Raw genomic sequence first — 13570 nt, 5'->3', positions numbered from 1 at the left:
AATTTTATGACGCCAGGGATTCCGTCGCCGTAGAGCACATGCATGGTGCAAGGGTTTCTTCTACTGAAGGTGGGGTAATTTACCCATCTCCGAAGCATTTTAGCCCAAAGAAGCCGAACACCAGGAAGAGGAGAGCTTGTACCCATTGTATAACCGTGGGGATCGAACCACGCACCTCTCGCATGTGAGGCGGATGCTCAAACGACAAGGCCACCACTGTTTTCTTTTTTCTTTGTCAAGGCCACCGCTCTGCTTGGAGCTTTTGCGTGTCCAACTAAGATCATAAGATTCCGCGAAACTAGTCGAGAATTTTTATGGCTCAGAATTTAGGGCCTTTCCTTTACAGACAGACAAGGCGTATTTTTGGCAAGCTCGCGCTGGTAAACTATGGGACGACTCGGTGGTACTTTCTTGCAGGCAGTGTATGTACATGCCGTGCCATCTCGCGACAGCCATTCGCACGAAGAAGAACAATTACCACCAAGATCGGCGCAACTTCGAAAAAGTTTTTGAGAACCTTTGGTAGGTACTCGAACCGGCATTCATTAAAACTTCATTAGAACTTTCGTTAAACAGGCGTCTTCTCGCGTTTTTGAAGCAAAAATAGGTGTAGCGCGTACCAGTATTATAACGACGGCCGTGTTCCAAACGACGAAAATTAACGGCCTGCGACATATTACTAGCGCTAAAATACCTACAAAGGACAGCGAGCAGAAACGCGCAGCACAGACGCTATCGCTGTCTCTGAATAGAAATCACCAACTAGCCCTACTTTATTCTTTACAATGCGAAAAATCCCACGCAGGGACGTATGTAGTAGTCTCCTGGATGCGGTGCTCGCCTCTCAAATCGAAAGAATCAGCACAGCGGAAAACAGGCAGGGTAATCCTAGCAAAAGTTGGAATAAATCCCGTAAGAGGGATGTAAATCAAAGTTGCAATTTACAGGGACCGAAGGAACGCCTTGGTGCCCCCCCCTCCCTTTATCGAAAAAAAAATTGCACCCGGAGTTGAACGTAGAACGCAGGGCCACTAGAGCCGAGGCTCTAGAGCTGAAGTTCGCTAATATGGAGACAGCGGTCGTAGCGTATGTTGACGCGGCGGGTGGCAGGACGGGAGGGGCAGTAGCACGGGCAGTAGCTTCAGTCGTCTACGGTCGAGGGGCGCCAGTCACCGCGGTAGCTATATGGGGGCGCAACATAAGAGACTGCGGAGGAAGTTGTCATAGGGCTCGCTGCGTAGGAACAAAAGCAAAATTTGTAACAAGCGACAGAAAGACAGCCATTCAAAATTTTGGGCGAGGCAGGATCTCGCCTCAACCGGCCACGATCCGTAGCCAACAACCGATGAATAGGAAAATTCAGTTAATTTGGCCACCTTCACACGCCGCCGTCTCTGGTAACGAGGCGGCTCACGAGCTAGCCCGAGTTCTCTACTCCCGGGTAGCCGTAGAACCTCCCGACCACTGGGAGAAAGAGAAGCGTCTGCAAAATTACGGGGATATTATTGAGCATTACAAATTAGGACGTAGGCTGGTACCCCCATCAGACCTAAAATTAAATAATAGAGAAGCTGGCACGTGGAGGCGGCTACAAACTAAGACATTTGTGAACCCAGACCTGAGGTCGCATGATAGTGCATACACTGTGGGGCGAGATGGACCCTCGACCACATCATTTGGGAGCGCCCAAAGTCTCGTGGGGCGGGCTAAAATGTTGACAGTAGAGAAGCCTGGGAGACCCTGCTAAGAATCCCGGACCCTGAGCTCCAGCGCACCACCATCCATCTGGCGGAAGAGGCCGCTACCTGCGAAGGACTGCCAGCCAGCCTCTAACCGCGGACGCGTAACTCCCCGTTGTCCGTGTGTCCCAGGCCTGCTTCCGGGGGCGGGGATAAACGTTCTTTATGATGGAAATAAAAATTTTTCAGTCAATCAGTCAGTAGTCTCGCTAGATGGTGAGCCAGCGCCACCTCTGAGCTTTATTCGCGACAAAAGGTTGAAAGCTCTCATTTATAACAAGAGGTGGCGCCACATGTTACTTACTATCGGTGTTTGGTCGAGTTTTGAAAGAAGCGCGCGGGCTCCATGTTAACAAGGCTGGCAACTTTCTCCTAGCCGTACATAAGGGTTGGACTTGCCAGTTCTGATTTTTTTAGAATTCAGCGAACCTTCTCGATGTTTGATTCAGAGCACAATTTTCTGTCTTTTTCGGCTAATATTTTTCTTGTGGAAGAGTTATCAATTTTTTGGTGATATATGGGTACTCCTGTGTGTTGTAGACACATACTGCAGCTTATCAGATCAGGGGTGGTTTAATGGGTCATTCCTGGAGTAGGTAGTTGAAGAGAGGGGGGGGGGGGGGGGGTGTCGACGGACCTATTTGAATCATGTATTTCATGGTCTTTTATCGGCAAAAACGGGATTCAGCGTTGTTTTGCCATGTAAAATATTTCGAATATCTCGCTTGGAAGGAGGAGGGGCGGTGACCATTCAACGAATTAGGTAATGTGCTGCTGAAACAATGTGTCTGGAAATGTCGCATTCCAATACATTTGATCGCCCCATAAATTCTGCTTTATTAGATTTCTTGTCACTGCAGGGCTTGGCTGAACTTTTTGTCATTTTTAGATATGACTCCTTCAAGGCGGCTACAAGAGCGCCATTGTTCCAAGCTACCATGCATGTGCAGGTATAATTCAATTTAATTTCCAAATTTAGCTAATTAGCATTGTTTACGAAAATACAGCCATCCTCTGCGACTGTAAACATTTCCTTTCTTTTTCAGCCACTGCGTTTTTCGAAATTCTTGAAAGTGTTCGCTGAGACACATATGAGTATATTGAAGTGATTCTCAATGAATTTGTGGGACAACTTCACTGCAACTACGCGCTCGCTCAACTCTAAACAGCGTGCAGTTCAGCGTAAGAACGATAATTTTGCGTTCGAAACAAACTGTGCCCACTACGCGAGAATATTTAACATACATATGAAAATGTTCTAGAGATATGACTATGTAACTTTGATGCAGAATCGCCTGTTAACGTGTCAGCGATGGTGTTCTCTTACATAATGCAACCATATTACTCCCATGATATTTCTATAACATTGTCGTAAGTGTAGTAATGCTACAGCATCTTTTGTAACATTGTTTTAACGCTGCGACAAGTTTTTTTTTTTTTCAAAGCTATATTTATTGCCTCACGGCATAAAAGGGAATGTATTGATTGAAAAGCAGGGTGCTTAAATAAATGAAAAAAGGTTTGCCGATCTAATGAAGTCGAGGAGAGAACGATGACGTGGTCCCTGCGTCCAAGCGGCATATGAATCAGGATTGTTCGGCGGTGGACCCGCTGCGGCCAGGTGTCGAATTCTTGTCGGCTTCAGAGCCGGGCTTCAGATTCCTTCGTTGACGCGGAGAGAGAGAAATCCCATTTATAGACCAATTTCGATCAGCGTCAGTGGCAGTGCAATGTCAAAGTAACTTCTCACGCACACGCCCGACCAATTCGAACGATACTATAGAGACGAAGTGAAAAGGCACATTTCAGTGATTGAAGAGCGGCAGCGAAAGACCGCTCTCACAGGCTCTGTTGTAGCGCCTGAAACACGGCTCCATTTCACCAGTGTGTTCGCCTACAAAAGTAAAGAGCGCTGCTAGCTTGGGCTGTTTCAGCTATCAGCGAGCACGCCGTCGCTTCATTCAAAAGGCGCTCAGTATCTGCTCGGTTTTCTGTATTGCTGGCGAGGGAACACATGAAGCCTCATAGAGAACGCAGGGAACCTTCATTTGATTGATCGATGGCCTCCAAGATCGCCTTCGATTGTGTGTTTTCAGGTACCTCTCGAAAAAACACATCTGTACACTTTAGAAAACGGTACTATATAGGCCCTTCGAGTAATTTGTTACATACTACGCATAAAAAGGGGTGTTTTTGCTTTTCGTCCCCTATGAAGCGCGGTCATTTCACGGCCATGAATTCAACCCTCGAAATCATGTTCAATTAAAAAGAAGAAACAGAGAGAGAAATGTCGCTGCTACGCTCGAAAGCATGTTTTAACTGCTACACATCACGGGCCGTGAAAAAATTACTCCTATTAAACGAAACGTAGTTTATTACGCGTGTCCGGAAAACTTTCCATTTGGCTCTCGGAACTGCACAGCTATTTGAAGACCAGGTCACTATTCAAAACACCGAATAGGCAAACCCGCCTTGTTTCCACTTTTTCTGTTTATGAAACTAACTTTTTCAAACGCCATCGCGATTTGAGGACCTTTGCCGGCAGCTTCTTTACTTGTGTAGCAGGAGTCTATTTGCATATAGTGAGCAACTTACCTCTTGCGATGCTGCGGGAACGGGCCCAAGCCTGGCGCGGCTCAGTAAAGTTATAATTAGGCCAGCCTGCGAAAACAGTCGCTAAACATCGCAGTGCACGGCTTTGTGAACGGGCAATGTTAGACGGGCTGTGTTAGAGACAATGCGCGTTTTAAATGCAAATTACTCGCACTGTTAGAATCAGATCAATTGTGATATGTTGTTTACCCGTATATAGACTATATAAGGTTTCTTTTTTGTAATCCTTTTATTTATTTTTTTACTCCTGTACTTTTGTTCTCAATGTTTTCGTCCTCTGTCTCTAGCATCTTTCAATATTGTTCAAATATATAGCCCTGTTTTTGATCTATGTATTGTTTTTTTTTCACTGTCCCACCCCCTCTGTAATGCGAAAGCCCTGAGGGTAAAATAAAAGAAATAAATGAAATGAAATACCGCTGAAGCAGGAAGTCGTAAGAGTGTATATCGCTTGATACAGTGATGCTGCATAAACGCTGGCCAGTAGCCGTGTTTTAACCTATTGTTTATAAAAATTACTTTTCGAACTTATCCACAAATAAACCGACGTCATGAATAAGAAGCGTTCACGGAGATTTGAGGTCAACAACTGAACGAACTCTCATCTGGGATATGCACAGGATCTACTAATTTTCGTGCGCAGTCTTCAGCTTTGTACAGAAAAACGTATGTACGGTCTTCGTCAAAAATATACAGCCCAAGAGGCTTGCAAGTCGCGTAGCGGGGCTCTTTAGCGCATTTGACAGTGCTAAGCATGGGAGGGTTGAGGACTTAAGTTCCTCCCGCCATCGTGAAATTAGGGTCACTGAGTATGAAAAAGGAGCTCCGCTGCAGGACTTAGAAGCAAACCCCTCGGGCTGTATACTTTTGACAAAGACTGTACGTTCTCTGAGCCCTTTAAAGAGCGTAGAAAACGTACATTTCCTGCTGGCCCGAAAGACGCGGGCTCGATCCCGGCCGCGGCGGCTGAATTTCGATGGAGGTGAAATTGTAGAGGCCCGTGTACTGTGCGGTGTCAGTGCACGTTGAAGAACCCCAGGTAGTCGAAATTTCCGGAGCCCTTCACTACGGCGTCCCTCCTAGCCTGAGTCGCTTCGGGACGTTAAACCCCCCAAAAAACAAAAAAACAAACAAACCAGAACGTGCATTTCATATGTCCACGTTCATATGGTTTGGTTTATGGGGTTTTACGTCCCAAAGCGACTCAGGCTATGAGAGACGCCGTAGTGAAGGGCTCCGCAAATTTCATATGTGCGTATATCATAACGAGCTGCTCATTCCTGTGCATTTTTGCGTTCTCTAAAAGGGGCATGTTCGCGTAGCAATCGGCTTTGGTTTAACCCGATCTTTAAGAAATCTGTTGGGAGAGAGAGCAGGAATACGGTATAATCATATTTTACCCGAAGACGAAGGGCTCTATCCGTATGGTTGCGGATAAACGCATACGTATTCGTTTCTTGAGACATATTGCTCACTATGTCAGCCAGGGAAGAAATAGTGGAAGCAACGAAAGCACCACAACAACATAGTTTCGGATTAGAAAGAAATAAAAGTAACCGCAGCCGAAATTCAGGGTCCAGGGTACGTGGCCTCCGATCACGTAGTCCGCATGAGGACGGCAGCAGCAGAAGTTCTGCTGAACCATCGGGAAAGCTTGGACACCACACTTTTTCTTTACACTTGTGCATGGTTTCGAGTTGCGGTGACTTCTTACCGTTACAAACGTTTTCAATGTCGTTACATGCTGTGCGGCAACTCTTTAAACAAGTACGGCTCTGGCAAGGTGTCGACGGTCTGTGGACAGAAGGAGCTGTACGCCAGTAGACGAAGCTTGACGACGTCGAGGAACCTCTCGATCGGCTCCCAGCATTTGTCTAAAGTAGAGGTAGAGAAGCATTGGCTCAACACCTACACTCCAAACGGAAATTAGCCTCTATTTGAGTAAAAAGTGGGTAAGCCGTTCTCTAGCGCTAAGCCTAAAGTTAGGTTTCCATCGCTAAAATTAGGAATACTTACGAGACAACAGAAACAAATTCCCTCTTCATGCCATGCGAAGTTCGAGGAGTTCCGAAGATTATGACCGAGGTTTTATATCCTCTATCTGCTGACTCTAAGACGACCGGCTCCGACTTTAAAAGCCTTCTCCCATTGCTAACTGCATCAAATTACTACGATTTGCAGTGGGAATACGCCTCCATTGCCTAGAGTAAGCATGCCGGATATTTAAGACCCTTATCCAGAATTCGGGGATAAAAATCGGGTGATATCTTTCATTTACTAATTTATTGTACTCTGAGGGCGAAAGGCATTATAGAGTGGAGTCGGTTGCGTAGGATTAAAAAAAGAATACAATACAGATAATGTTATTAGAACAAGAAATCAACTTCTCCTGAATGTATAGTGTTAGCTAAAGAAAGGAAAATTGAAAATTGGTTTTTGAGGAACGGAAATAGGGCAGTAATTCTCTCACATACCTCAGTAGATACCGGAACTGCGCCGTAATGGAAGGAAGGAAGGTGGGAGTGAAAGGAGATAGAGAGAAAGAGGTGCCGTAGTGGGGGTCTCTGGAATAATTTCGACCACCTGGGGATCTTCAACGTGCACTGACATCGCACAGCACACGGGTGCCTTTTGAAGCAAAAAGCTTCACTAGGCTAGTCAACACCGAGGCTAGCGTGGGCCCCGTCGTCAAAAAAGCCACAGGTGCGCATGCGCGAACTGCGTGACGTCACGGTGGACACCCGAACCGCGCCGTAAGGGAAAGAAAATGAAAAGAAAATTGGTTTTAAAGAAAGAAAACGGCGCCTGTCTCTCTCATATCTCGGTGGATACCTTGAACCGCGCCGTAAGGGCCTTAAGGAAAATGAAATGAAATGAAAATTGCTTTTAAGGAAAGCAAATGCCTGTCTCTCATAGTCTTGGTGTACACCCGAGAGGAATGCACGCCACAGTAAATGTCTCTAAAGCAACCCGAAAGCCGCCGAACCCGGGTACTCCGGCTCAGTAGCCGAGAGCCCCGACCACTGAGTCACCGCGACAGATGCATAGTTCGAATTCGAGTACAAAGTTAATTTCTTTGTAGATGCGCCTGCCTTCAGCGTTTTGTTATTTGTTTTGTTTTAGGATGTTCTGTTAGAGAGGTTAGTACATTATGTAAGAGCCGTCACTGCACACGGGATGCGTAATATGATTTCCTGAGTGGAAGACGCTGCACCTCTCATCAGGACATTTCTGGCCGCTGAGATGAACGCAACCGTTGGTTCCCTGCCGGCAGCGTCTTTAGCTGCCAGCATGGCAAAGAGCCAACTTCAAACTTGAAAACACACATCGGAGCGATAAATGTTTTTACTGCTATTTCGTTATTGCTGCCTGCGAGTCTTTGCAAGCAAAAAAAAAAAAAATCCACAGACGATCAATGCGATTCATGCAGGACAGTATGTGTTAGCGTTAGTGCTCCCCACTGACTGTGACGGGTAGCATGATCTGATCCAGCAGTCAAAGTACGCCACGCTGTACCCCCTCGCCTCTCTCTCCAAGTCTCGACTCTGATTCACGACCACGGCTTCCCTAACGCCACCCGCCGATTCCCAGCTACTCGCCCCCTCTTCACTTTCCTGCCCTCTTCCTTCCTCCTTTATTTATTTATTTCAAGATACCCCTAAAGGCCCTCATCACGAGGGTATTACATAGGGGGTGGTAAAAATTAAAACTTGAATACGTAGAAGGATTATCTAACATGAGTAACAGGGCAAAAAAAGAAGCAAGAAAAGAGCTATAACTGGTAGTCAGCAAGAATCGAAATGTGGCGGAACAACAAGACGCAAAATAAACAAAATGAAAAAAAAACAAGAAAAACACAAAGATAAAAACAACGGAATAAACAGAACGAAAAGGAAAACTCGAACACATTACGGTGAGCAGAACAGAACTAGAAGAAAACTACACATCACTTTGATTTTTTTATAAGTTCAAGAAATGATGTCGCATTTCTTTCAGTTGCGATTGTGGAAGGCAGCCGGTTCCAATCAATAATGGTTGTGGGCATGAATGATGTGGCAAAACTTGAAGTGTGACATGTGATGCGTTTGATTTTGAAAGGATGGTCACGGCGTGGAAACACTGCTGAGGGTAAGTGAAAGAAATCGTCGTGAAGCAACGGATGATGGTAAATTTTGCGGAAAAGAGTTAAGCGGGCCAGTTTACGACGATGGGAAGGGCTGTCAAGTCCAGCACGAGCTTTTAAAGCCGTGACGCTAGTAAAACGTGAGTAGTCAGAATAAATTAAACGAGCAGCACGGTTGTGCAGGTATTCTATGTTATCTTTGATGTAGGCTTGATCTAGGTCCCATATGGCGGAAGCGTACCCAATTTTAGGTCGAATTAATGTAATATAAGAAAGTTTACGCACGTGCGCAGGAGCATGTCGAAGGTTACGTTTTAAAAGGCCTTTCTCCCTCTTTACTTTTCCTCCTTTCCCCAAGGCTTCACAAGTTGTCTACGTCGGACGATTTTTGCGGTCATGGGGTTTTTAATGCTAACGGATAAACAAAACTCGAGTCTATCTGGTCTTCAGAATGCCATCCGCATAGTCCGTGGCCCAATTATCGTAATGCGGCCGCCGCGGTGGCTCAGTGGCTATGGTGCTCGGCTGCTGACCCGAAAGACGCGGGTTCGATCCCGGCCGCGGCGGCTGGAATTTCTTTGGAGGAGAAATTCTAGAGGCCCGTGTACTGTGCGATGTCAGTGCACGTTGAAGAACCCCAGGTGGTCGAAATTTCCGGAGCCCTCCACTACGGCGTCTCTCATAGCCTTAGTCGCTTTGGGACGTTAAACCCCATAAACCAAACCAAACCAAACCAAACCAATTATCGTAATGCGTTGTACACTTGGTCATGAATTCCATTTAGCTATGTATCGGTGCGAACACAAAGGCATGACAGAGCAAGATTAGGAATATCTGGTGGCTGAGACGGGCAGCTGGAGTTAAGGCACGCAAAATTAAAGAGGAAATTTCAGCGTTTGGAAATCATCATCATCATCATCATCATTTATTTACCCTTAAGGGTCCCAGGGGGCATTAAATAGGGGAGGGGGGAGGGGGGTGGGGGGCGAGCAGTAATCAAGACACAAAGAACAATCTTTGGAGCATAAACTTAGACACCTGTAGTTACAGCAATGAACACTTCAAAAGGAAAACAAGCGAGTAAGTAGGTAAACAAAAGAAAAAGAAAGAAAAAGGGCCTTCAACAGGAATTATTAGGGGAATAAATCAATTAACATCTGTTTAAATTTTAGGGAATTAACTTCATTCACAACACTGTCTGGAAGGACATTCCACACCGCTATTGAGAAAACAATGAAAGAAAAAAGGTGTACCACTTCTAATGCGCACCTCAGTAAAGAATTTTCTGCATGTCGCATGTGTGCACCGTCGTTGGCTCGCTTGCATGCCGACCTCACCTACGACCTACCACTTCCATCTTCACAGAGCTTGGCATTCAGCGGCTGTCTCTTGATTGTCATCCTTGTTCTTGCTGCTGGAATTGAAATGTCACATATCCCCGCCAGGGGATAGGCCAACGTTTGGTGCAGACAAAAGCAATGGATAGGATACCCACGATCAGCAAGTCTGAACAGCACTGCATAGATTAATAAAGAATTGGGAATGTTCGCAATAATTGCATCGGAACCATACCCCACTTCTTCCTCTTCTTCTTATCGCCGACGCTTATTATAGGGTACATAAAAAGATAAGCCCTTATCGGAAAACAAGGCGGTACTGTGTTATATGGTTGTACGTGTCCAGCTTAAGTTGATGTTCAAGCCTTGGCCTGCATTTGTTACCATCGAAGAAGATATGCTGAAGGTGCAACAAGTCCAACGCTGAGGTATTCCAAAGAAGAAAAAAACGTGCGCCCGCGTGCAACGAAGACGAAAACAAGCTGTGCTGGCTGATCATTACAAGCTCGTTGGCGCATGGCCAGCTTCGTCATTTACTATGGCCGAAGATCGAAACCAACGACATGCCAGCATGCTCCAGGCGACCATCTCTGTGTGCTCCGTATGTTCAGCGGTCGGCGTCATCCTGGTGCTTCTGGGCGGGGCGGTGGTTACAAAGAAGTTCCTGATACCAGCGTATGAACGGTTCAGAACACGCCAAGTGTCCCCGTACGAGTACTTTGCTTGGACTCCGACTTACCGGCGTCGTGAGAGACGTTCTCAACTGCTCTGTCAGTCAGCTCCGTGCCAGTGGGCAGTGTCGAACGTTCTGGACCACGTTCTGAGAAAAGAACCGCCGTGCGACGATTTCTACGCTCACGTCTGTAACGGGTGCTTTGCTGCTAGACACTCCCTTTTAGAAATGCCTACCCCCGTGTCGGCTGCCGTCAGCCTCTTCACCGACATGGAACAGCTCTTCAAGCGTTATTCCTCACAAAAGGCGGCAGCAGGCAGTGCAGCTGGACCCAATGACAACTTCTTCGCGCAAATGATGTGGGTGTACGACGAGTGTCGAAAGGCAGCTGCCGATGACCGCACTGTGACTCCCGATGTGGACGCCATCTTTGAAGAGATCGGACTGAACTCGTGGACGCCGCAGACCCCACTTTCTCCGCTAATAGGACGAGGAGACAGGCTCTTGAGACTTCATCCCGTGTTCGCGGTCGCTGTAAAACCAAGCCGCAGCTTCCTTGGTGAGGATCGTGATGGCGACAGATTTTTTATACACTTGGGGCCTCCGGATACGCTATACCGACGCTTCATGCTGAGCGAAGTCGCTGTCAATGAAGAACAATACGCGCTCACCATTCACAAGGCACTTCGCATGTGGACCGTAGGGAACACTTCTACTTTCGTCATGGAGCCGCTGACTTCATACACGACAGCGGAGGAAGTAGTAGCTCTTGAAAGAGAGCTAGACGAACTAAGGATACAGCCAGGAAGTCTAAACGCCGCATCACCTGACCACAGTGCAGTCACTCTTGGAGACCTTCCATCGTCCGATTATTGGAGCTGGCCGGATTACTTTGATACGCTCCTTGCAGGCGCTGGAAAACGAGTGGAGAACGACACGGTAATGCTTCTCAGCGACACTTTTCCCATTCAGAACCTCTCTCTACTGGCGAATTCCAGCTGGGGAACCGCCATAGTGAACTACATGGCTTTCAAGGTGCTTGTCGAGCTCTCGCCTTTCCTGGGCAGCCACGGGGAAGAACTGATAAAGTTCACTCACTCCTTTTCAGCCAAAAGTCTCAAGCACAGGCAAGCAGCATGCATGGTGAAGCTCGAGAAACTGTACAAATACGGGGTGGGAATCGCGGCAAAGCTCACTGGAGGACGAGAATACGTGACCGTCAACCGATCTTACCAGGAAAAGCAATTGAAGAAACAGTTCAGGACCGCAAGACGTATGGTAAAGGCGCTACTAGCTGCCAAGAGGTCGTGGATCAGTGCCGAATCCATCAATATAGCAAGACGCAAAATCAGCGCATTAGCGTTCAAGTTCGGCACGCAAAGCAACCTTGTTGATTACGAACTTTACCGCAATACATACGCATTTCCACTGCACTCGAACTGGAGCACCTTGGCAAAGGTGTTCAAAATTCACGTCCATGCCTCCTCTCTTTACTGGGACGCCTACGGGTCCAGCTCCCCCGGCTACGACAATCGTTACGAGGTGTCGTCGTACTGGTCGTCGTACGAGTACCAGGAGGCCAGGAATCTGCTGTTCTTTCCTCAAGCGGTGTTGAGTCTGGCACACGGCGTCAGCAACACGATACAGCCGATTTTCTATCCTATAGTGACGTCCCACGTTGTCCGCGGTGTCATACACGCTCTGGCTCTGGTTGACCCCAGCATGAGCGAGACATCGCCAGCGTTCCTGCCGACAAACTCCTCAGCTGCTGAATACGAGGACATCAAGGGCTGCCTGGAGGACCAGTATGAAGTGCGGCACAAATGGTCACGGCTCGATTTTTTGGACAACGCCATGATGTATCCTTTGTATTCGATGTACAAGTCGGCTCTGGAAAAAGCGAATGCGTCTCGGATTTTTTTGAAGTCAGGAGGCTTCAAATATGACGCGCGCCAGATCTTCTTCTACGTTCTAGCGTCCACCATGTGCGACTTCGGAAACGCGACTGACTTAGAGCGACAGAGAAAGTTCCGCATCACACCAGGACGTTGGCGCGTTAACGTGCCGTTCAGGAACTTCCGGTTCTTCGCGGAAGCGTTCCGTTGCCAGAAGGACAGTTATATGAACCCTTCTAAGCAATGCAACGTCTGGAAATCACCGCGCTCACTCTTCGCCCCGAACAAACAACGTAACTAGAATTTTGGTTTGTTATACAACCAAATTGCTTTCACTCAAGAAGAGCTCTACGTTTAATAAGTTCAAGTCCATTTGTTGAAGCAAATCTTTTTGAAACATTTCATGTTCGCAATTTCATTCATACAATTTGTGTTTGGCTCTTCACATTTTTTATAAAGTCAAGCATGACTTCAGCTCATTTTGCAATACTTGCAATTCAAGAAACGTTGCGTACAGTCTACGTTCCGTTGCCACTGCAAGACCCAGAACAAGTTATGGTAAACAACAGATTATCGAATTATAACATTGTGTAATGCCTGCCAGTCTCTTATTGAGATTGCTTTAGAAAGTTATAGTGTGTCTGTATTTAATAAAAAACAAGATTCTTTTCCCCCCGGTTAAATTTCAGCTAACTCTCTATACTTAGTTTTTTGAGTGCGTGTGTGTCTTCCATTTTTTTTGCCTGAATGTGCGTATTTTAAAATGTTTTGTTAATTGATATTTATTATTGTCTATTATTAACTATTTTCTATTGTGGTAATGTTGCTCATTGTTTTTCCTCTTGTCCATTCGGCCACTGTTTCCATGATGTGTTAATCGGGGTGAAGGCCTTGTCAGGAGGCATGCTTGGTCTACCTCCTTTAGCCTCACCTCGAGGGCGTATTGTATATAATAGGGCCAAATAAACATACCACTACTACTACTACTACTACTACTACTACTACTACTACTACTACTACTACTACTACTACTACTACTACTACAACTGCTGCTACTACTACTATTACTACTACTACTACTACTACTACTACTACTACTACCACCACCACTACCACTACCACTACCACTACTACTACTACTACTACTACTATTACTACTACCACTACTACTACTACCACTACCACTACTA

The 13570-nt window shown here is 46.4% G+C and overlaps 1 protein-coding gene across 1 annotated transcript; it reads left to right on the top strand.

Moving 5' to 3' along the window:
* Positions 1–10383: 10383 nt before the first annotated feature.
* Positions 10384–12681, top strand: LOC149332763 (neprilysin-1-like). Its single transcript, XM_089557549.1, has one exon. The coding sequence runs from the start codon at positions 10384–10386 to the stop codon at positions 12679–12681; it is 2298 nt and encodes a 765-aa protein (XP_089413675.1).
* Positions 12682–13570: the final 889 nt, after the last annotated feature.

This window comes from Amblyomma mixtum, chromosome 8, assembly GCF_055824585.1.
Source record: "Amblyomma mixtum isolate Tamu chromosome 8, ASM5582458v1, whole genome shotgun sequence".
Lineage (NCBI taxonomy): Eukaryota > Metazoa > Arthropoda > Arachnida > Ixodida > Ixodidae > Amblyomma > Amblyomma mixtum.
The sequence above is the reverse complement of the archived record's forward strand: the minus strand, read 5'-3'. Positions and strand labels throughout refer to the sequence as shown.